At 36.3% G+C, this 25,739-nt stretch overlaps 1 protein-coding gene and 1 long non-coding RNA gene across 7 annotated transcripts in view; one reads left to right on the top strand and one right to left on the bottom strand.

Annotated features, from left to right (window-relative positions):
- LOC126872926 (uncharacterized) overlaps positions 1 to 25,739 on the top strand; it is a 171,686-nt gene that overhangs the window by 61,781 nt on the left and 84,166 nt on the right. The window lies entirely within an intron of this gene.
- The window catches only part of LOC126872898 (unconventional myosin-XVIIIa-like), a 65,919-nt gene that overhangs the window by 8,399 nt on the left and 31,781 nt on the right, over positions 1 to 25,739 (bottom strand). For 5 of the 6 annotated variants that reach the window (XM_050633126.1, XM_050633124.1, XM_050633125.1 and 2 more), the window contains 8 exons: positions 24,898 to 25,160; positions 24,425 to 24,587; positions 24,000 to 24,174; positions 23,429 to 23,587; positions 22,926 to 23,141; positions 1,616 to 1,744; positions 386 to 529; positions 58 to 147 (listed from right to left, as the gene is read on the bottom strand). In XM_050633126.1, the coding sequence (XP_050489083.1) occupies positions 58 to 147; positions 386 to 529; positions 1,616 to 1,744; positions 22,926 to 23,141; positions 23,429 to 23,587; positions 24,000 to 24,174; positions 24,425 to 24,587; positions 24,898 to 25,160 (1,339 nt within the window). Of the gene's footprint in view, positions 1 to 57; positions 148 to 385; positions 530 to 1,615; positions 1,745 to 3,436; positions 6,166 to 9,070; positions 9,446 to 22,925; positions 23,142 to 23,428; positions 23,588 to 23,999; positions 24,175 to 24,424; positions 24,588 to 24,897; positions 25,161 to 25,739 lie in introns of those variants that run through there. The other variant, XM_050633130.1, reaches the window with a different exon arrangement.

The raw sequence follows: 25,739 nt of genomic DNA, 5'->3' as shown, positions 1-25,739 counted from the left end.
GAAAGAAAATTAAGAGATGGCAAAACGAAATAAAAAGTATACAATCTTTGGTCATACCTTAGCCTCCAATCTATCATTATCGTGTTTCAAATGATTCCGCTCCTGCTCCAATCTTTCGACCTTTGCTCTCAGAGTCTCGAGCTCCTCCTGTTCAAAGAGACACAATTACATACTCGTTAATTTCATCGGTCCAATATCAACGAGATCGTCTTTTTATAAACAGTGATCTTAAAAACTGAAACAATTTGTAACCTTCTTTTAAAAAAAAATGTACTTTCATTTCGTATTATGAAAACTATAGAGTATTGTGGACCGTTCAACGTCTCTCTTGCACATGTAACGATGGAAAATGATCAACACGTAAAAATAGAAGGTATATCCTCACCGTCTTCGCCTTCAATTGATCCTCTGTTCTATGAACGTTCAATAAAGGTGCAACTTTCACGTATAACCTCCACCAGGGCCATTCTCTTACGGACATCCACTTCCTAACGTTCCTCTGTATGCATCTAACCGCAAGATCTTGCAGCTGAAAGGATGTAATACGTAAACATCGTAACGATTTTTTTTTTAATTCTTACATGGTATACTAGTTTTCGCAATGTTGGGTAATATTTAACGCAATTACTTCGTTATTAACCGCGAGTAAATTTTTATTAAATCTGCCATCGTATCAACGATTAACACTTTACCGACCGCTAGCGATACAACCACTCTGTTTCGGTTTAGACTCTTCAATACCATTCTTTTGGTTCGTCGCGAACGGTAAGTTTTTCAAATTGGTATAAAACTGTGCGAGCTTACAGAGCAACGCAACCAAGCAAGGTGGTACCTTAGTACTAAATGACAAATTACTGCTCAAATAATGAGAAAGATTATCGGCGACAAAAAGCCGATTAATAGGCTATCGATCGGTAAGCGTCGGCGACAAAAACCTGATTAATAGGCTATCGGTCGGTAAGCGTCGGCGACAAAAAACCGATTAATCGACTATCGGTCGGTAAAGTGTTAATATTTGTAATTATGAAGAATTGATGATTAATTTCACCAATTAATTAAATCAATCGCCATCTTTCGGGTTTAATTTTCCTTAATCGTACGCATTAATAAAGCAATCTAATTTGAATGTTTAACGTTGTATTTTCATGGTGAAATTTGATGGGGAACTTTGATAAGGCGAGTTAATTTGGAATTCCTAATTAATAAACGAAAGAACAATAAGTGCGATATTGTGTGTAGATTAAATAATGCGGACGTTCTATTAAATACGCGTCGGAATTATCGCTGAGAATGTGGAACTTGCGATCATTATCCCATGAAAGTTCCATACATCTTTTTACAGTTTCCTTTTCGTTTCGTTTTATAAAGCAAGTAAAACGTGTCTAATATAAATAAAACCCTATCGAGACTGACGGATGCTGTCTAACTGAAGTAAACAAAACTCTTCACATTGAAAGAAACCGATCGGTTAAACAAGGGGGAAAAAGGTGATTCGTTAAGGCATTACGGAAATACATAAAGAAGCCACTTTGAAATTTCTTGGGACGAGTGAAAACTACTGTACGGTCTGACAAGTGAAGGTGCACTTTTACAAACTCAAGATGTCATGGCATACTTTCAAAGTGTTGAGTTTACGACGTGCCAGATAACCCCTGCATCTTGCTTGAAGAAGAATAATGTGTCCAGTTAGCTTCTCGTCTCTCTGAGCCTCCAGTCGCTCCAGAGTACCTGATCTGAAAAATATCTATCAAAAAGAAACCGAGAGATTAACACGTATTCAATATTTTTCACCGCAGTGTAATTTCTAATTAGAATCCCTTAGCAATTAACATAATTCTACCGATATATTTTTAAAAAATCATTTCTTTCCACATTTCTATCTTCTCCTTTCCTTCTTTTTTTTTTTTTTTTATTTATTTTTGCAAATTAAGTAAATTTTGAACAGTAAAAAGTCAAGCTATGCAAATGACAAACATGAATATTTGATTTATGCAAATATTAAGGTTCGCGATAATAAATGAACAATTTGATCTGAGGTAGAAATTTGCAGAATGCACGAGTCAAGTACCACATTTCATTGGAATTCATTAAAATTGCGCTGATGCAGTTGGTATGTACTTATGTACTAGAACTCACGAGAAAAAGAATAGAATAGAAAAAGGAACGAGGATATCCCTGACACGATTTTCACGATTACATACCGCGTGAAGTACATTATGGTAAAATGTACTCTCTCTCAGACGTAATTAAACAATAAAATGCCATGTTGATATATGGAAAAATCTATTGCTCTAAGCCTAGTCTCTGCTTTCTTAGTAATCGTTCAATTACTTTATTTATTCGATTATTTTTTCGTACAGTTTTTCGATTGTTGTAATATTCAGAATTAACGAAAGAGAACAAAATAAAAGCTAATATAATTTACTATATCATTCCTTTAATTTTCCAAGCACGAATATTTCATTGCTTCTTTAACTGCTACATCTCAAAAGGTTTTATAAATTACAGTAACGAAATGTAATCGTAAGAAGTAAAAATAAAAAAAGAAAGCAAATAGGAATTTGTCTCTAAGAGTTTGCTGGAACATTTTTCAGCGTTAAGAAGACGACAAACTTCTCTGGTCTGATTCTACTGTAGCGGCTGTAGTCAGTGCTTGAAGCAAGCGTAATTGTACCCATTTAGACTCTTACAATCAACGTTTATTATCTCAAATATTATCTTGCTGACTGTTTGTAAACATTCTCACAGCGCTTAACATAAATCATTTTCAAGCCGTTCTCCTTGTATGAGAGCAGTTCGGCTTGAAAGTTGCAAGTGCACTTTCTATCAGGAAAGTTGATCGATTGGTAGCGACAAAAATACGATTTAATTGTATCATGAGATTAGAAGAAATGATGGATTGCTCGAGTTTTTCCGCGGTATTTGATTAATGAATTGACCTCCTAGCTGTCACATATATATTGCGGAACGTTATTAATTAATATTTAATGCATTAGTAATGATCGATATTTCGTAAAAACATTTTTAATGTTATTACCCGTAGAACATGAACTTTCATAATTTAAACGACTGACAACATTTTTATTTCTCGCGATATAACATACCGAATAATTAAAAAAAAAAAAAAAAAATAACATATGCGATATCGTATGCTAAAAATAAAAATCCAGAGTTTTGTAGAAATGTAAAAATACCGCAGAAAGAGATAAATTTTCTAAACCGATAGGAAATAAGAAATAAATGAAATCTGAATATTACTAGCGGACAATAAATTTGCAGCTAACTATCCGAAGCTGAAACTAAGGAAAGATTTCAAATTCATCGACGAATGTGGAGACTTCTCACTAGCTGAATTATTATCGATGCTCGATCAAATTAGCGATCGTTCTCACTAGGTATCTAATGGGTTTAGAAGGCCAATAATTAAGCGACGGACCTGTCGTCCATCGTTGTAGGATCTGCAAGCTTTCCACTGGTCTTTACCAGAGTGCACCGTGACTTTCGTATTCTCCCCCTTACAGCTGTCGATGCTGCTGGCACCGCTCGAAGTCGATACGCTGCTTCGAACGACCATCGTCGGCTTGTTTTCCGGCTCCAACCTGCTCACGATCGACGTACCATCGTACACACCGATTCCGCGAACCTCGTTTTGCTCGAAAAACTGCTCTTTCCCAAAATCTCGAGTTTCACCTTTCCACTCAACCTCGTTCTCGTTGCTCATGTGACCACTGTCTTCCGAACAATTGCCATCAGACGTGTACCCATTATAGTCGTGTATGCTCTTAACATCGACGTTCTTCTTCAACGTGGTCATCGGTTCGATCGTCGTCGTGTCTGGCGTGGCTCGAGTCTTGATCCACGGATCTTTCACCTCTTTCGTGGCTTCTGCGTTCTTACAGTTGAAAAAATTCACCAGATGCTCGATCTCCTTGGCTCTTTTGCCCACCGATTGCTTGCTCTTCGCTTCCTGTCTCGCCTCGTTGTTCCTCTGACAAGCGGTCTTCGGTGGTTCTGTATCGCAAACTAGAGCAGACGCAAAATCCATCTTCTTCTCATCTTTGATGATCAATCCATTGACCGTTTGCTTCTCCCAGTTCTTCCTCAACTCCTGAATATTCGACGTCTCCTTCTTCTTCTTCGACTCCTCGATGACATCCTGTCGATCGATCTTCTCGTGTTCCCGACTTCTCAGCCCTTTAACCGCGTTCATCGTGTTCCTAGTCTCCTGCAAGTTATTCTTCTCGTTACTTTCTACCTTTTTCATCGAATCATCCCTCCTCTCTGAACTCCCTTCGATCCTTATCACCGTGGCGGTATATTGCTCAGATTGAATAAGCTTAACACTCGACTCGTTGCTTCGTTTAACATCGATCTCCCGTACCTCGTAGACGGAATTGGTTCTACGAGGAGGAGCAGCGTCCACGCAGTCGGTAGACGCGACCATCGTCGCTCGGGCCTGTTCATCGTCATCCACATCGTCGTCCAGCTCTGCCATCAGTCGCGCCACGCGTTCTTCCAAATTGCTGGTGTACGTTCGAGCTGGCTTCTGCGTCGGCGTGCAGTTGAACGCTTCGCGACAATTTTCGTAGATACGTTCGTCCATCGAGCGATCGAGGTCGACGTCGTCGAAATGCACCGGCTGCATTGTCGGCTCCACGGCTCGATCTACCTGAGATAGATCGGCCAGAGATCGACCCACGCGCGTGTTCCGATGCGCCAGAAGAGGGATTTTGCTGGGCCTCGACGAAACTCCGAACATTCTTCTGGTCGGAACATCGTTCTTTGAAATAGCCTGCACGTTCCACAAACTGGTAGACCTGTTGATTGATTTTCTTCGTGGAATTTCCTGCTTCCTCGCTTTCTCCATCATCTGTCTATTCGATTCGGAACTAAAGGAACTGCTCATTCTGAAAGATTCCTCGGAGCCGCCGCGAATATCCACTGAAACGCAGCCTAAACTAACCGAACGATCGAGAGCGGCCTTCTTCCTCAGAGCTTCCGGTTTCTTCGGCAATTTCGTTGGAGCATACGACAAACCCTTTTTCAGAAGCGTTCGATCCTCCAAGATCGTACAGGATGACGAGGAGCTAATGGATCTCGTCACTTGCCTCTTCTCGTTTTTCACGATCGTTGATGAACATTTCGTTGCCTCTGTCCGACCGTCTGGTGTCGATCGACGAGACTTGCTTGGACAGGAAGCGCGTGTCTTCGATTCAGCGGAAAAAGCCGTCCGAGCACTGGCATGGTCGTTAGAGACGATCTTGGCAGTTGTTCTAGGAGGTGCCGTGGTTTTTGTAACTCGGGGAGGCTTGCTCGTACAAGTCGATCTGTTCTGATCGGGCACTGCTTGCTTCCTAGGAACCGATAGGGATGCTTTCGATACATTTGGGCTGCTTCTAGCCTTCACCAATCGCGAACCCGCGTTACCTGGCCATCTGGTTGCGTTCTCTAACATTTTGACGAAGTAGCTGTGTCTTGAAATTAAAAAAAAAATTTGTCAATTTCTTTTCGCAGCTATATGAAACTAGTCTCGTCGATTCGGTTATACGTATGTCATTGGTCAAGCCAACTATCTCAGCTTTCTTGTCGATTCAAATGTTTCCAAAGTTTTTTCAATTCCACCTTATCCTCTCGTCAGACTAAACAACGATAGTTTAACGAAAGAAATTCGCCGATGTTCTTTTCGAATGTATGAAAATATACACAACAAAACAGGTTTTTTAACGATTTACACGTGTGTAATTGGCGGAAGTATCTTCAAAGTGTGGCCGAATCTTCAATTCCAGGTCATTGACACCGTTCGTCAAAATGTTATCGAATCTTCAATTGCAACTGGTTGACTTTCCATCGAACCAAGTGCTTTCAAAGTGTCACTGAATCTGCGATCGCAATTTTCTCGTACACTCGCGGGGCGATTAGTATTCCAGTTAGAATGGACACTTGCTGTCCGAATAATCCAAATAATCGCGGCGATGATTCTTTCGCTGACAGGGTGCGCGCGACCTCGATACAAAAATCCAAGCGACTTTTCCGTGGACTCGCTTCAGCAACCGGTGCTCCGTATCCCGTCTTCCTCTTCCGCGCCGATCAACACCGGCATTTTCCTCGAATCAGCAGCCGTCATTGGCAAGCACCGCCGCTCCTGGATACCGTGGCGTACGTTTCCTGCACTCGAACACGTTCAGGAATGGACCTCGGAGAAGCTTCCTCTTGCGTGGAGAACGAGCCGCGACTAAGTACCGTAAAAGCCGCGTAAAAGTGGACGCGCGTTTTATGGTCGCCAAAGAGAGAGGGGAAGAGAGAGAAAGAGGCAGAGGGGAGTGTATCAGGAGTGTGGAGAAAGGGAAACAAAATGGATAGAAAGGGACACAGAGGGGAAGACTGTCTATGTGCCGCTTCTTCTTGCATCTTCGCGACAGAACTCCGCGAAGATTCGATCGTTTTATCATATAGTCGACCGGTGTTTCATCATTTTCATTGAAGACGGTCGTTTCTCTCGCTCGATGTAAAATATTCGACATTTTCTCGATTCTACACATTTCTAATCACAATTTTTCAATAATATACATGATATATAATTTTTATATGAATATATATATATATATATATTTGATTTTTACTGCTAAACAAAACCGAGATGATCATTCTGAAAAATGACAAGACACGTTTCATCTGAATATTGGAATGTATTTTACAAATTATTTATGTAACGCATGACTTGGCATGATCAGTACTTGGCGCAAAAGTCGCGGAAGAACGAAGATCATTGTATTAAATTTATACACGCGAAATGCTTTTTTAGAGTTCGAGAAGTTCCTAAATTTTGTCCAACGTTGCATTTGTACTGGCCTCGATAAATTATACTTTCACGGGGAATATGATATAAAACAGGATTGGATATTCTAAAATTATAGTAGAATTTAAACTGTTATGTGGTCATCTATGGCTAATTTAAGACTACGAAGTGCTATTACATAACAAAGTCGCTGGAAATTCGTTATTTCACGTCATAAATCATCGGTGTAGTGGCGGAACTTGTTTATTAGCTTAGAACTGGAAGATGCATCGAGATTGAGGCTGAAGCTTGCCATTTCGAGAAACTTATGCAAACGTTGGAATAATTTGACGACGATTATATAATTCAAGATGATCTTCTACCCGAGAATAGGTAAAATTAAACGACATTATCGAGAGCAATTCGTGTACAACGATAAAAGAGATGATATTTCAAATAAAACTACACCCATTCTACGATTGTTCGTCACTCGGCGCGTACAGGAGCGGTAAAGAAAAAGAACAAGCGAGTTTGGCGAGTTAAGTGACAGGAAGAAGCCAAGACAAATAGAAATAGCCACTTTTAATGGAGTCAAAATCAAAGAAACGAATAAGATGAATTGGAACATGAAATTTTATCACCTTCTCCCTTATCCTTATAACCTTGCACTCGCATATTTACCATTTTTTCAGGTACCTAAATTCTTCGATGAGCAAAATATTTAGAAAAAGGAATATATTCGTAAATATTGGATATTTTTATGCGAGATTTTCTATTGCCCTATAAAATCAGAGTAATTTATTGCTTCATTTAACTGGATACGTCTAACTTTCTTCTTACAAATTAGGGCTGTAATATTTAAGAAGATAAAGGAATATAATGGTAAATAAAGCGTTATTCGCTATTAATTAAATGTCGGTGCTTTAAATTAGCTATTGTTTAATATCGTGGAGAATTTGAACAGACATTGTCGACTGCTTATCTTTGAAAACTTTTCTTAATTGATCTGAATGTATTAGTAATTAAGGAATAACAAAAAAATTTCCCTCGCATCAAATTAATTCCACTTGGCAAACTCATTGTTAGTTAAAGAGAAATTAAGTGGAAATCAAATGAAAGCGATACAATATCGGTGAATGCTGAATAAATTAAAAACATGGCATAGGTGTCTACGTAATTTACGAAGGAATAGCAACGACTAACGTTTCTAAGATTTGATAAAATTGTGTGAAATAAGAAAAAAACATAACTATCATATATACGAAAACACGGAATAAATCCAACTTAAATCGGTCAACCTTTCTTTGAAAAACCTTCCCTCGAATAGATGAACAGAGATGAAAAATATTCAACCAGTTACATAGTTAAACTTTACCATAGTTCAATTCTTATATTACAAGGCACAACTAAACCAGAAGAGTAAATTTCCTCGAGTCAACTTATCGTATGAAAGAAATTATAAAGGAAGAACAAATTGTCGTGATTATTGAATGTAAAAATGTAAGATGATCGATCGGTAGAACTCATAAGCCTCGTTTTATTCGTTAGATAAGAACGCCTAATATCATTGCAAGCCTTTATACTGCCTCATTGAAAGCCGTATAAAAGTTTCATAACATCTCGAACGACGCAAAAGTTCGCGTGGCTCTGATCGGCACATTTGTCGCCAGTTTCCTTCCGACGATTTTCCTCGTGAAATCTCCTATTATCAGGATTCGCAGACTGGCATATTTCAAGCATGACCGATGAGATCTTCCACGCAACATCGTCTCTGAACGTAATCAGTCAGCCCGAAAAATATCCCGTTACAACAGCGACTTTCTATCGTTAAACTAAAACGCCATTCGATTTGTCGCGTTGTGAGAGGACGTTAAGCAAATGAACGGGGCTTTATGATCGAACGATCGGGGCGAGCAAATGCTTTCGGCAGGATAATTCAAGCGAAGATCATGAGGAGAGTAGCGGTGTGCGATCGCGCGCGCAAATGCGAGTCCGCTACTTCCAGCTCGGATCTGTATTTACCGTTATCGAACTTAAAAGGTACCATACAGGCCATAGACTCTCTTTCCTTCTTCTCCTCTCTCTCTCTCTCTCTCTCTCTCTCTCTCTTTCTCTCTGCCATAAGTTAATTGAGAAATCGTCGACTCTCCCCGCTACCTGTTTCTCTTCTCTACTTCTCTGTCTGCGTTCCTTCGTTTCGCTGTTGGCGCAATCGAAGGAATTGACGATGGCTAATAGGTACTTAGCGTGCTCGTTGTCCCCAACGTTCTATCTATCGACAAGTTTCTTACATACCTACTGGACAATGGGAATGACTTTTACACACTTGTTCCGCGAAACAACTCGATTCACCGCCAATGGAGCTTCCCTTTGGTACACTGATACGAGACAGGCATCGAACGATCAGAAATTTCCGAAGCGATCGAAGCTCAAAAGACACTTCGATAGCCTGTCGCGTCGACGTGTTCGATCAAGTCGACCGATCGTCCCATTCTTACGACGATTGCCCCGCACCAAAACGGAACCACTGGAAAGTCAAACGATGCGTGCTGGTTGCGCGCGTGACCGAACGAAATCTTAATGGGACGAAACGAAAGTGAATAGAGACCAAGTATTCCCAGCCGGCAGACTAACGACGGAATCGTGAATGTGTGGAACCGATGCCCCTGATCGGAATCGAGACCAACCGCGAACTGACTGAGTGCAGAAAACTTTGTACGAGTCAGGTGCAAGTTCCTGTCCCCCTCTCGTTCGACCAGTCGGCTCCCCTACCAGACGATACCCTCGCGGGTCTCTCGCGGTGCCGGTTCAAACAGTTTATTCCCTTTTACACGCACCGTCTTCCAGCCTGAAGAGAGAACAATCTAATGGGGGAGCGCGAGTAACGCGTTTGGATCTCTGCGAATGATAATCTCGCGAAAAGTGGGAATTTCAAACGAGGCTTTCAACCAGATGTTTGTAACCGAGTACACTTACGTACATGTACCGTTGAATCGCTTTAGGTACGCTGATGGAAGCATGGAATGTATTACTGCATTTTCTGCTCGTTGTTACTCATCACTAAATTTTTCTTCTTTCATTGAAGATTATAGATGTGTATTGAGGATACTTAGCTCCCGTTTGTCGTTTATATTATATGTTTATAAAGGGATATTTTTCTAATTGTAAGTAGTGTAAGTTTGAATAATTTTGGTATCTAGCTCGTGTGTGTACTGTATAGACTCGTGAAAGATCATGAAATGAAGAAACGAAGCGAAGGATAAATGGAAGATTTTTTTTGGGAAAAGGATCCATAAGACGAAATGAACCGAGCAAATTGCGTTGCAAGTTTTAATTCTATCAGATTGTCCGAGAAGTTTCTTAGAATGGACGCGCAATGTTTTTTCGTTTTATATTAGTTTTTTGAATTATGCACGAACATAATAATAGAAATATAACGAAATGGACACCTAATTCAATAAAATAATATAAAACAGAAATTTTTGTTCATCCATTATCATCTTATAAAACGGAACCTAATATATGTTTAGTATTAGGTAAGTTTAAATCGATGACTGTAATAGCATTTAAAGAACCTTGTTCTTTTTATATTTACGAAACAAATGCATATTTTTTAATAATTCGACTATTTGATCAAAGAATACGCCATAGGTTATAGGCTTTCTTTTTTTCGAAAAACTGCTCAACTGCGACGTGGTCTTTTTTAATCAGTTCATTCGGCCAAGATAACAGCAAGACACACAAGTCTTAACCCCTTTAAACGCAAGGAATCTTGCTTCTGGTCCTTTCCGTGCGAATGTGGGTCAATATCACTTATTCAGCGATTCAGATCCGCCGTAATTTCTATCAAAGTGTATTTCTTCTATCTTTTCATCAAATCTCGCGTGATATTTCGTTCTCATTTTGTAGCATGTAAAATGGACGCCAATAACGGTCTCTTAAGCATATTATACATGCAAAGTGGATCACAGAAATTCAGGAATAAATTAAAGTAAAGAATAGCACTGCATAGCCAAGAATTCCACTTAAATATGTAGAAGTTGTTTTTGTAAACGAAGTAGAGTTAAGTTAAGGGTAGCGGTACGTGTGACCATTGCATAATGATCGGATTAGTATTCTCGTTAGCAGGGATACGAAAGAAAACGAATTACAATGTTCTGCGGCGTTCGAATCTTTCTCTTTCGTTAATTTCAATTTAAGGAATTCGGAGGACGCGACTGGAGAAAATTCGCTTGCAATTGCTTCGCTCTTCTCTTACGGATTCAAACTATGCAAATTTATGGTAAACTAACACGCCGAACAATTTTGTTTTCACGGCTACGTAGATTTACTATTAAATAATTCTTTCGTTATTTAAATAATGTTAAAACGTAGAAATTCATTGCGAAATAAGTGTACAAAATAGACGAACAAGAATTAAAAAGAAAATATCTTTGTCCTTCTGTAAAATCATCATTTTTCTCATATCGAGTATGAGTTTGTTAACAAACACTGAACAATGCTGTAAAAGTGCACAATGATACTTTTTACTTGCTAATCGTTTCTAGCAGTTGCTGCTTTTATATTCTTCATAATTACTTTTAAACAGTATTTCGCATGATTAATATCCATGTTCCGTTTGTAACGAAGTGGTTCTCAATACGGAAGAAAATTTTACATACATACACAAGCATCTGTTTGTCAGAACCCGCAACTTTCTCTCACCGACTATAAATAATTTTCCTCTTTCCCAACCATTCATAATCAATTCCGCAAGTTTTATTTCGCGGCCAGCGTGACGAATTGGAAACAAAATAATATGCACATTCAGCTATTTATTATGTCATCGTTTAACTATACAAAGTTCACTACTACAGCAGTGGAAACCTGATTCTAACGAGATATAACAAAAAGTTTCCACGTTTCATATATTATATAAAGAATGACCCGTCGAAAATCTGTATGAGATGTTTCTTTCACGATTTATCGACTGTTTTTAATAGTGCCGCTCAGGATAATTGTGCAATAATATAGTGGGTTGAGTTTCAAATGCTTCTGCGCGCATGAAGTGTTACAGGTAATGAATCTGAAGAGGATAGCAGAATATCTCATTCTCCGTTATTTAATTATCTAGCATGGCGTATCGTTTCAAAAAGACCTACAAACCTATAATTACCTAAACAAAAAGAACTTGACGATTTTTCTTTTATTCTCTCTATTCTTTATTTTACGTTTCTATTTTCTACTAATTTAGAGATGCCTTTTTCTTCCTAAGATTTCAAATGTATTCTACGCACAACAAAGGGATGATCATTTTTTGGAAATAATTACTTTCTCGTTATAGCTACAGTTTCTCGTAAAAGTATTTTACATATTTATAAAATCTTGTTGTTTGTTTCGTAGAGAACATTTTGAAATTTCATGGGTACTGCGAACATTATGGGAGTCCGCACACTGGCCAATATATGTAATCGAAGTATCTGTGTCTCGTTACAGTGTTAACGAAGCTTTATGGAAGAAATGAGAAAAAGGAAGACAAATATGCAACTTTTGCTTTTAATTAAGTAAGGTCTTTAAAATTGCATAAATAAACGGTGAACGGCAGTCGGATTTGCGACGATTCGAGTAAAAGCGTTCTGATTCATGCACACAGTCGTTTATAACCAGCGTGGACGAAAGTAGTCACACGTGACGTCCGCCAGCTAAGTATTAAGTCGTCGACAAATGGGCAGTCCCTGGTGAAATTACCGCCACGTTAATTGCTATGCATTAATAGAAAAATCAGCTGCAAATGACATAATAACCACACGTCGTGGCGAGCGTAACGTGAAAGATTATTTGTAACGTGTATGTAAATGGCCGAAGAAAAACGAGCAGGAAAGTTGCGAGGGAAATTAATTATGAATTTAAATATAGCACTGGCAGTGAATAATAAGAAAAAAGATAGCCACGCTGATGGCGATATAATTACTCGGAACTAAATTGTTTAGTGAAAGATCGTCGATCGAATGCCACACACAGGGTAAATAAATAATCGAAACCGTGATAAGCATGTTCTTTACATCGAAATGAACGTTACTCACGCAACTATCGTCAATCGCGGACACAATCTTTAACAATGTTTAATTATTCCATATAATTTTTAATCTTCGATCTCATAATTTTCAATTTGATCTACCAACTTAGAAATTTATTATACGATGGAATGAGAGAACCGAGTCAAAGACTCCAAAGGCTCGCTTCAGTGATTAATAAAACTGAAATTTCTCGATATTCGTTCCGATCGTTGAAAAGTAGAAAATTCGAAGCGCTTCTTCCGGAACACCGCGTACATAAGCAGCGTACAGAAGTCGCGACGGAAATTTCGCGGGTCTCGCGAAAGCGAGGTCGCGGGGCCGTTCCTCCCGTGTACGCATAGAAAAGGCCGTGGCGTTCAAGTCCGATCGATAGATCTCGCGGAGATGGCAGCTGCATCGAGAAATTGGAAGCCATGTCGGGAACGCGTTGGAAAGCTGTTGCCGGGAATGTCCGCTGGCCTACTGACGAACAGGAGAAAGGAGACGACATGGGAGGAGATACGGGAGAGCATCGCAGGAGAAAAGAGCCCTGGCCGCGTTATGAAATCGCGGGGATTCTTTTTACGCGAATCGAAAACACACTGGCTCGCCGGCGATGCTTGACCACACAAAAAATTTGATCATATTTTACCATAGAAAACATTTATGTGTATATTATTTGTGTCGTAAATTATATTGAAATTTTAATTAGCACTGTAAGAAGGCACGACTGTCGCGATTATGTTGGTGTTTGAAATCAATTTCAGAATGTGTATGCTTGAAATACAGAAGTATAGTAATGGAATTAACAGTTCAACGATAAGAAAACAAATAAATAAAATTTGTAAGATACGGACGACTTGGTCTGTAACCAAGTCGCACGGTTTTATTAGGTTCAACGAAGGTTGAGGTTTCTCTCTCTCTCTCTCTCTCTCATTTGATTCAGATGAGATAGTTTCTAGAAGACAGGCTGTTACTGTCACATTACAGCATAACGTCCTTTCTATTTATCAACGTGACGCACACAATCATTAGCGCCATATTTAAACGATCAACTTGCTATGTACATACAAATGATCGCGGTAGTAGTTTCATTGGGTGAAAGTGGTTTTCGATAAACGATTCTTTAATTCCACTAAGTATACAACGTAATTTTCCTTCTGTGTAATCTTTGTCTACCTGTAACCTTTGCCTTCCTTTTCCTGTTTAATTAAATCTATTTTTTACCTTGATCGATCATACAAAAGCACGTTTCATACTATAAATGATGAGTTTATATAAAAATACTATTTCATTCATCGTTGAATAATCAATGAAAAATCTTCGTGTCATTATACGCAGTAGAAATTAGCGAAGACATTTTTCAATCTGAACTGTTCAACGAACTAATTAAAAACACGTAATCGATAAGGATCTATGATAAGAGCATATTTCATACACGGTAAGCCAACACAGGTGAAACCACTGTATAATTTAAGTCAGTAAAATTGAAGATGAGGCGAAAATTAATTTGAAATTATATATACATGTAACAAGAAGACGCTAATTTTATGAAATAAATGGATACAATTAAAAAACATTTAGCGATCGTGAGTTTGAAAATTTGATGGATGATATATACAAACATAATTAAAGATTTTACAAAAAATTTGATACAACAACATATTCCACAGTGTACAGACAGACAACGTGTACGCTAATTAGAGAACATAATTAATTGCGTGTTATTATCTGAGAAAAAGGATTAGAAAAAAGGTTCTTATTATAGAAATTTGCTTCTTCTTCCTAATTTTATAAACAGGACATTAGTCAACCTATCATTAGACTAACCGATTAAGTTTACACTCTAATTAAACAGGTTGAATTCCGCTTCACACCTTTCCCTATTTTATATTTACATCGCTACGTCTATTTAACATGCAAATTTTACCTCGGAACACATATTTGCATATAAGTAAAAAACGTAGTTTTACGTAAGTTACATCTCGAACAAGAAAGTTGGAGAATTACGATGAGGAGGAGAATTGAAACAGCGAAACAAGATGAAATTATTATAGTAACTCTAAAAATGGAATACAATTATGCAATTGTTTGGAAAATATTCATATTATATCTGTAAGCAAATTTTTATACACCATGCATGGTACAAGTAAAAAGATGACAGTAATATATAGCAAAACATTACATCAACCCAACTATTATTTATGTGGCATTATTCTAATTTCAGGATCTTGAAACTTCTTCAATGACTCCAGAATTTAATTACGAATACGTATTTTCCAAGAATAAAGAATTACACTCGTTAATCGGTTGTACTTATTAAAAGAAACAGAATGCGTGGAGAATTAGCTCTAAAAAGATAAACAGTTCTAAACAAGAAGATATCAGATTCAATGTGAAAAGCGAAAGCGTATTAAATACACGAACGAAATATTCGCGTCTATTTTATGAAAGATGTTCCACGTGGCTTGCCATTGATATTCACGATAATTTTAACAAATTTTCTGCCGCGACAGATACGAGATTCCTTTTCACTTTTTAATCGCTGGCGAATGTATGGCAAAGCATGTGCGGTTTTCCATCTTGTCAGACGTTATTAGCGTTGCTAATTAGAACTATGCTACGTACTTATTGTCAAAGTTAAACCACTTCGTACCGAAGTTTCACTTTGATATCAGTCTTAGCAGCCACTTGTTGCACGTATTTTTCAAATATTATATAAACTTTCTAATTAATTATGAATAATTGCCTGACGCACAATAAGACATGTAAAAAGGATGTTGATAGTCGCTTACGGGTTAATTATTCAGGTTTATTATGAGTTTCTCAAGCACCCAAGTATTTTTCAGAAACTCTGATATCTTATATGGGTAATTAAATAGATGAATCAAAGTAAAACAAAGAGGACAAAGCAAAGATTTTAGAAATTCTGTAGCTGTAGTTTTATGTCTTTTGTCTGTCCCGAAAGATTTTCAATTTAATTGTGCCGTTTTATAATTAGAATATTTGTTACGTCTGAGGAAAATACCTTCCTCGACCTTCTTACAATTTTTTTGAAATTCTAGCGTTATTTAGTGTATTGTCCATGCGTGATTCAATTTTGATAAAACTAGCCTTATCGAAATGGGGATATTTATCTTCAAAATTAAGATTCTAACATGTAATCTAACATGTAATTGCAGAAATAGTTTTCTAATTAATTACAGAGAAACCGCTCCTACAAAACTAGAACAGTTGCTTAAAAAAAACTAATAGGCTATGTAAAATGGTCGAGAGAATATTTTCGTTTTTTAAATTCAGGATAAAAGTAATGTGAAACATGTACGTAATATCGGTAACTTGGACGTCCAAAGTACCGTACATTATAACGCGAAGATGCCGTTCTGTCCACTTCTCAATTGTTAGTGATAGTATGCGCGCGTAAAAGGTGTACGGATAGCCGAGAAATTTCTTCCTAGAAAGAGAATGTCAGACACGCAGGAAGAGTATGGCTGTCGAGTGTCAGCCTGTTTTACTTTGGCGGGATATTCACGCGCTACAGATACATTAATTACAATTTTATTTTGTTTATTAAAAATAGAATAAGATGGCGTTAATGTCCGAGCAGATAATATTCACCCAACGGTTTTTTGCTTCTTTCGTTCCTCGAAACGAAACCCGGCAATTGATCCCTAAACGGGCAACGAATTAGAGAGAGTCGGATGACCAAAGCCGCGTGGTCGTTTAATTAATTAGCACACGGGTTCGTTATGTTCGCCATGTGAGAAGCAACGGAAAATACAAGGAAAGAAGTCGCGCATCTTCTCTTCTCTTCTCTTCTCTCCTCCTTTATTTTCGTAGCAATTAACCAACGGGTTAGGAGGAATTCGAGATGAACTCGACACGCGAAAGCGCACGACGTAACAGAAAAGCCGAAGAAACCGCTTCTTCGCATCCGCTTCCGCCACAGGGAAGAACGACCACGTGGGAGAAATTCATTGTAAACTGCGATAACCTCTTCGATATATCTGCATCCGATCTAAGCTATTTTATCTAGTCAGCGTAACAGCGAAGAGATAGCTGCAAGGCTCAAAAACCTTGTCTAACATTTATCTTTGTGTTCTTTATTAAGTGTATGTAACAGACGTCACTTTCCAACGAGATCTTATTGCGATCATTTTATAATCATGAAATATTTCACGATTTGTCGAATTTTTATCATTTTCGACGGATTGATCATTTTCTTAATGTAATACCGTTTTACTCATTTTTTTTTTTTTTTTTTTTTTTGTTTTATGTGGAGCATGTAGAATAAAAGGCGTTGTTTGAACATTTCAAGGGAAAATAAAAACTATCTGGACGATACATCTTTCGCTGGTAAAAATTATTCACTTTCGCTTCTTTTTCGCATTCTTTTCACACCGTTCTACTATTTTCCGCCATTCTACGATTCAGATGAAATATCCGCACCTGTTTCGTGACAAATATAAAATTATACGGACGACACGCGTCATTCTCTCGAAGGAACGCATCCTCTATCATCCACAACGCATTCTTCAAAGAACTGGTGTAGAAAATTTATATCCCACGCATTCCACTCCATTCCATCAAGCGGCTTTTCTTCGAAATTGACTTCGGTCGAAAGTCAAATGATGGAAAAATGCCAGATACACTACGACTAAGAAGTATCAGAGTATCGAAGATCCGAAAGTATACTAACTAAATTCGTGTTGAACGTTACTACGTATTCCAACGTATTATAATTGAGTTAGATTCCTTATTTCTATTTCAACTTCATACGACGTATAATTATACGAAATTTGATTGATTAATAAGAAAATCATACTTTTCGTGTAAGTTTGCTTGTTATAATTTTTCTCATTACCTTCGTAGAATAATAACAGAAATCGATGATGTTTTAGATAAGCAGAAATGAATGAAAGAGCCATTACTAATGCAGAAACATAATCGTAACGAGAAATGCTATTCTATAGAAAACATGTTTAATTTTCTTGAGAATCTTTCGAGAGATTTCATATGAATATTCAATGTTTCCGGTTCGGATGTGCATCTATGAGGAAGTATTTCTCAAACTACTATTTTGTACACAACAAGACGTAAAAGTTGTTCACATAAAATTAGAGACAAGAATTTCATATTTTTGATAACTTAATTACTCCTTAAAATTATATCCTTTCTCTATTTATAGTTAATTTACCAGAACTTGAGATTACTTCACGAGCTAAAATTTCAATAGGCTACTACTGTTTCTGTTTTAGCTAAATAAGGATAAGAAACGTAAAAAAATTCCAGATCCAATAGCAATAAGAATCAGTAAATCAAAAGAAACACGAAATAAAACGGAAGCTTCTAATCTTTCAGCGCGTCAATGCTTTAGAATCGAGTTTTGTTCGCAAAAGCACTGAATATAAAGTTATAACAGCATAAAGTAGTTGTAAAGCTTAGAAAGCTGCAACTTTGCACGAAAGAAAAATTAGGACAAACATAGAGACGGATTACGCACGTAGATTTTACAGCTGTTTCTCCTATATCTACATGATAGCTGACAGCAATTAATACGGAGTAATGCTAATGATTTCATGATCTCGATCACGATCTGGCAAGTTACCGCGTTTGTCGTGCGAACCTGACCTAGCCTGTTAGCCAGTTAAATTAAAACTCGTCGCGTTTCTCTATTACCAAGCTGTGGTGGATTTCCGAACGCGCAACAGGCATTAGCACCACGCGGAAAACCGACTTACTCAACGACTGACAATGAGTACTCTACTAATAGCGCTACAGAAATCAAATACACGTTAGAATAAAGTTCGAAGAATGGGTAAAAATTTGTCGACCAAATCTTTACATAAGCATTATACTTTTCTATAATAATTCCTATATCCAGTACGTTCAACAAATTTTCTCTGTCTTTCTCTTAAAATATCGAAACGATTCATTTATTTGGCAATGAACATTAATTTCTAAAACAGAAATTTAAATAAAATGTTGCCAATAAAGAGAAGAACGTGTTACTTTAATACTTTGATTTCGATCGTAGGTTGCCCTGATGAAATAAGAAATTAAGAAACATTTGAGTGCGAGACGCGATAACGGGAGTTAGCGGCGATATTGAAGTCATCGTTGATACCGATATTAATTTCTAACGAATCAGTCCACGCATCTATTCGTGGTGCAAGCTATCGACTGGTGGAATCGAACAGAGAATTATTTGCGATGCTAGACACGCACGAATCGCAGGCACACACGATCAACGGTCACATTTCCGCCGTGGAAACCTTAGTCCGGATATTTCGGGAGTGGAGATTCCTAGCTGAGCGTTTAAACAGAAGCGATACTATTCCAACAGCTTTTGTATACTCGTTATCGATTGTATTTTCATAACTGCGGGCCATGCGTTCCACTTCTTTCATCCGGTTAATATTTTGTAGGGTAACGCACTTAACATAACCGCCTTGGATAACTTACTACATAATTATGTATTGTATAAAACGAGGTTACATGATTTTGTCCATTTATCCGCGATACGGTACACAAAACACAGCAACATAATGGCAAAATGTATGTGATAAACCTACTATTTTTCTTTTATTTCGAAAATTCTAATATCTTTTTATTTTTGCTTGCTTCCATAAAAGTTGGAATATCGATGTACTACAAATTCTTCATTTTCTATTTATACCGAAAGTTTCATACGCGGTACCCGTATTGGAAAAGCCAGTTTAACTGTACTTCCGTTGCATTATGCGGTATTTATGATATACTTTCTAAATTTATTCTATTGAGAACCGTTTCTACTTGTACATTCAAGTAGTTTAACTGTCTCCAATTGGTGTTCATCCACACACATCCATTTACTGACATATTTAATATCAACACATACAGCTACATTAATGAAGCAACAGGAAACCCTATCATGGTTACGTTATTTAAAAATGCGACACCAGTCGTGATAATATACAGTAAAGCTTACTAATATAACTTTTCAGCATATTCGAGATTAAAAGATACGATGCAGTACAGAATAACTAGAAATTAAGTACAACTAAAAGTATTCCATTTGTATTATTAGAAATACCAGCAGGTACTCTAGTATTCTTGATAAATGATGTATTTATGGTGGTAAAGTACGTATGTACACGGTAATAATGAATTATCGCAAAAAGAAAAGTTTATAAATAAGATATATGGAAGATTAAAGATGGTGTGCAAGAAGTTCTCAATAATCTTCTCTGTTGACATTTCGTTACGATAATTAATATCTATTATCTTCTTTGGCATACACTGATTACGATAATTAACATGTCATGTATATCTAAATTATCCAAGTAACCTCGACCGACTTTCCAAGTTTCAAAACTTCTCTTTTTTTTTTTATTTCTTCTGTCCGATGCAACTAAAGAAACAGAGATGTTTTCTGGTTAAACAATTCACGCTTGAACGAACACTTAATTACTTCGGATTTTTCAAACTCTTTTTAAAAAAAAACCGTACCGTGTACGTTACCTGTTCTATCTAAAGGGTAATTGCAAAACCAACATCATTGTTCTCGTCTGTTGGACGAGAAATAAAAGGGTTCGATTACTCGTCGTTATCTAGAATATCGCGATGACGTCGTGCTCCTCTCGACTTCCGTGTTCCTTAATTCGTTGGCTCGAATCTGTTGCGGAGAACAAATTGGACCACGCGCTTAGTCTTGAAGTAAAACAGACGGGCCCGATAAAAAAGAAAAGAAGAGGTGTACGTGCAAGGTGGAACACTTTCGCGACGAAAAGGCCTCGGGCAACGCGAGTTCTGCGAACAAGGAGAGGTTCCGAAGAGTGCAACGATTTCTATATGGGCCACGAGAAAGTCACTAGCGCGTGTCGCTTTTTTTTCCACGGTTATTCGACCCTTTTGCACTTTCGCGGTTAAATGATCTTCTTTTCGGCTTCGGGAATTAACCTTGCAACGATAATCGATGATTAGAGTTGGCAGCAAATGAGCCACATTGGTGCACTTCGCAGCGTCAGATTGCGGCGACTGAGAAATATTTGAAAATTTAATCGAGGAACTGAAACTGATAAATAATGTGAATACCCCGAAGTAGAAATTTTCATAGTTGCTATGGAGTGGAAATATGCATTTGTTAATCTTGGAACCTACAAATTATAATTAACCCCGCTATAATTTCTTGAACTACATACTAGTATTATAAATATGACGCTAAGGTCTTTTGAATTTGGCGTGATTTTCACTGAATACAACGTGCAAATTTTGCATAAATTCGTTGAAATCTATTCAGGTATCTATTTCAGAGTATTTAATTATTTTACAGCACCGAGAATTGTTATATTGCAGAGAAATTGTACTTGATCGTTAGCAACGAATAAGAGATGACTTTAAATAATAATTTCATTGCAATATATATTTCTAATGTGAATTTCCCTGTTAAATATTTACATATATTCGTTAAAGGGAAGGAAAGGTGTGAATTGTCTTCAATGTATCTGAAAACCGCATTGACGTTCTAAAAAAATTTCACATAAAACAGAGGTCTGAATTAAAAAAAAAAAAAAAAATAATAAAACACACATTACGATGTACAAACCGCATCTATAATCGAAACGTTACTTTCACGCATTAAAAAGTAACAACATACTAATAATTTTCCAGTAGAAAACACATTAAATGGCCATCCCTAACGTAAGTATAGCTTGGATCTAGTAATTTTAATGTCACTTCGCCATTCTATAGTAAAAAGTGCCAATAAAGACACGCGATTGCACCTAACGCGTGTGCAACTTTGCATGACATTTATAAATAAGATCTTGTCACGATTACGATTCCATGGAATCACCAAATTAAAATGCTTGTGCACAAAAAGAAAACAGACCACGTTCACGTAATTTGCTTCCTAAGTTACGTTACGAAACGTTACTCTACATAAATATGCAGAATGTGGCAAGAATTTTCATTTCAGTTGCAGTTACATGCAACAGTCTGATCATTCTGATATAACAGAAAAACTGTTCGAGTCTTTTTAAATAGAAATTCATCTGAAACAATTATTGAAGATTATTATTATTATTATTTTCTCTTTTCCATAAGATTATATGACTCCTAGTATTTATAATGTCTTTGCAAATTTTCGTATCGCAATTGAGATAAAATATCAAGTGTTACTCAAATCATAGAGTTAAAAAACTTTTAGTATTACCGTAGCTATATTTAAATCATTAATATTATATACTTAATTAGACGAGCTACTAGAATAAAAATCCATTTAACCAAACGGTGAAGATCGTTTTAATCAGTGAATTCACATCGATACCGATTCTCTGTCCGTGGTATACTGACGAAACCATAATCGAATTCGTGGAGAAAGTTGACCGAAATCACGTAAAGCGATTCTCCTTGAGAAAACGAATGTTCGTTTCAAGTATGTGACGTTACCAAAATTCTCACACTGGAACAAACCACCTACGGTGAATCGAATTGCGGAAGCACTTCGAATACTTATGAGCAAAGGTGGTATTAATTCAAGTATCTATGCCGCCTGATGGTGATATTTAAGACCGGTATTACAAGTTAGGATAACGCTATCGATATGCCTTTCCATTTTGTTTGTTTTGATAACCAGAACATCGAGTAAAAGCATTACTACCTGTACGGAAAAAAGTGAAAGTGCTTCTACTAGAGTGAAAGATATGATACTAGACATTCGATCCTTGCTGAAGTACAGTGGCATGTAAATTGAAAGTTAAAAAAGATGAAATGGAAAGTTGTGCATAGTTTTGAGATATGAATGAGATATATACATAAATGTAAAGTTTTATAGAAGATGTCGTAATACTGGAATTTTTGGCTAAAAAATTAGCCCTTCATAGGTGAACATATGTTTTCATATTCATTCAGTTTGTAACACATTATGAAAATGATAGAAAATTAAATAATGCTCTCTAGACATATTTTTTACATCTACAAATTTCTAGTACATACCAAATACATATACTTGTTTAAAAAACAATACAGACAAAGTAGTATTTTGTAGATATCCCCTTTAGGGATTTCGCATTTTTTGGAACCATACTACTCCTTAATATAGAGAAAAATGCAAAATAGTAGATATGACTTACCTGGCTTTGTCCAACACGATACAAAGCTGGATCGACGTCGATGGTAAGCATCATATCTTCCACAGCACGGCGTTCATCAGCTACAGGACTGCCTGGTCGTGTGTTTACATCACTTGACAATAAACTGAATCGTCTTCTAAATTCACCTAAAGCTATATGCTTAGGGAATCCCACTTTATGCAATCTAACTGCATCGATTATTTGGCTTCCACGAATCTGTAACAAAAATTGAAATATTTTTTTAGTATTTTAATCAAAGATTGAAACTAATATTCTAGAAGATATAATTTATTGCACTAGATAAAATTAATATACGTATATTTGTATAACTGTTGTCAAAATTTCCCCTGCTATTATTGCATTACTAATCTGTTTAATTTTTGCATTAAATACAATTTAAAAATTGTAAATGGGTAAAATTGTTAAAAATTTAAGTAAAAACATTACATGGATTGTGTTAATTAAATTTTTCATATTATACATTTATGCAAGAGAATTTTTACCTGTGATCGTAGAAGCGGTACGTTAATAACACTGTCTTCGCTTTGATTTGATTTTACTGACAATAAACTTTTATTATCGGTACATCCAGCATTGTGTTGCGGTAGTATACAATGGACAAATTTAACTCGTGTTCTCCGCAAAGTTTCAATCAGTCCATCCTGTAACAAATTACATCATATCTTCATTAATGTCAAATAAAAAATTGTGATTAATTTAGAAGAGAACTAGTTATTGCATCTTGCCTTTTTTACACGTAAACTGATAATAAAAGCAAAAAACAAAAACAGGAAGTGGTACCATAACAATGTGCATCTTAATTCAGTAAACATTTTCAGCTTCATTACGTATCTCGTTTATGAAGTTAGTAGTAAACTTATATCAACTGAGTCATCGTTTGAAGATAACATAATATGTAACATGACATATGACCTTATCTTTCATGTTCGTATACACTCATGAAAATCATAATATTCCCAGATAAATATGTAGTTATCCAGAACTCAATTATTCATAGAATATTTATTTCTGATTAGTAGATAAGAATATTAGTCTTATGACTTTTATACTTACAACAGTGAATTTAACCTGAAGAGATATATTTTTCCTTTTAACAGTAGTGAATGTTCGCCGTATACTAGAAGCTCTTCTCAAAGATTGTGAACCTTCCAAACCAGGCATGGAACTGCATAAAGCTCCAGATACTCCTGCTCCACGTGCACTAACAAACAGCATATTCACATCTTCCCTGATATCAATATAAAATGTAATATTAGTTAGTGGCAACAAGAAATTTTAGTTAATAAAAATTTATTGATTATTTTAAACAAAATTATACTGAAAAATGTATAAACGTTTTAGTTCAAAACATATTTTAATAAAATATTATCTTAGAAACATAAGAAAAGTTTCAAGATAAGGAGAAATAAGATCAAGATTTTAATAGAATTGTAAGATTTGTACACAATTAGAAAAATAAAAACATTTAAATTACATACCTTGTACTTTCTTGAAGTATTGTAATGGCACTTTTAGTAACAGGATTCTCGCGTGTTGCTTTCAGCCATCCTGTTGCTGTGTAAAGTACAGGATTGGTACCCAATAAATGTTGTAAGACAAACTGATTGTTCCCAGGTGCTTTTCTTAACAATAATTGATGATCTGTTTTAGAAGAACAGAATTAAAAAGATAAGTAAGTATTGCAATGTACAGAATGATCATATATTATATCACTGTATCGAATAATAAACGCTATATCATTATAAAAAAGAAAATCTTTTTCTATTTTTATCAACTACGATAACCTAGCATATGTATTTCCAATGCAATCAATTTTTCATAATTTTCTGAAATGTATAAGAAAAATTAATTCGCAAAATGAAAAGTAATATGGAGTTTTGGTACAATAACATAAAAAAAAATTATAATTCATCATAATTTGTAAAAAAAAAAACCAAACGTATTTAAGTACCTCTATCTCCATAATGAGAAAACAATCGATCTAAAAATGTCTCGTCGCTGCCGCCAGGACATACTGTTTCTTCCTCTAACAGCCACAGAAGACCCTTTCGTTCTATTTGTCTACTTCCACTAAGGTCACTTTGGCTAGTTCGCAACATCGTTGCACCTTGCGAACTTCCACGATCTAGTAGCGAAATTAAACCCTGAGGTGATCCAATTCCATCTTCGTCGCAGTCATCTTCGTAATCTACGTCAATTCCTTCTTGGACGTACCTGAATTACACGAATGAGTTCAATGGTAATATGCAAAACATATCTATATCAAAGATTTTTAAGTTTTATTTCATTTATTTCATTATGGAATTTTCTTCGATTCAAATTCTTTGTGGTAAAATTTTTATTTCATTTGATCTATGCATTATTCCTTTATTTTTTATTATCATCTGTTCCAAAATTATCGAACTATATTCGAAAAATCATTACCAAAAATAAGTTATAGCACACACTATCTTCGTAACAACAAACTGGTTTGAAACATTCATCAATCGATTCATCTTCCATTTCTTTCGATATTTTAAGATAAAATTGAAATATTTCATGAGGAACGTTACTTTTACTTAAATTTAGGACAACTAGAAAGAGATAGAAAATATGAACAACCTGCCTTAATCGATTATCAACATCGAATGACAATATCGATTATCGAATATCGATATGTATCGACCTTTGAATTCAAAATAAAGAATATTTTGTATTTAAACGTAAGAATAATCTGTTTATTGCGTCCTGCATTATTGAGATAATTATATGAAACTATTTTGAATAAAGTCATATTCATTCTACAGTATCTGA

The sequence above is a fragment of the Bombus huntii genome, chromosome 14, assembly GCF_024542735.1.
Source record: "Bombus huntii isolate Logan2020A chromosome 14, iyBomHunt1.1, whole genome shotgun sequence".
Taxonomy (NCBI): Eukaryota; Metazoa; Arthropoda; class Insecta; order Hymenoptera; family Apidae; genus Bombus; species Bombus huntii.
This window is presented reverse-complemented; position numbering and strand designations above follow the sequence as displayed.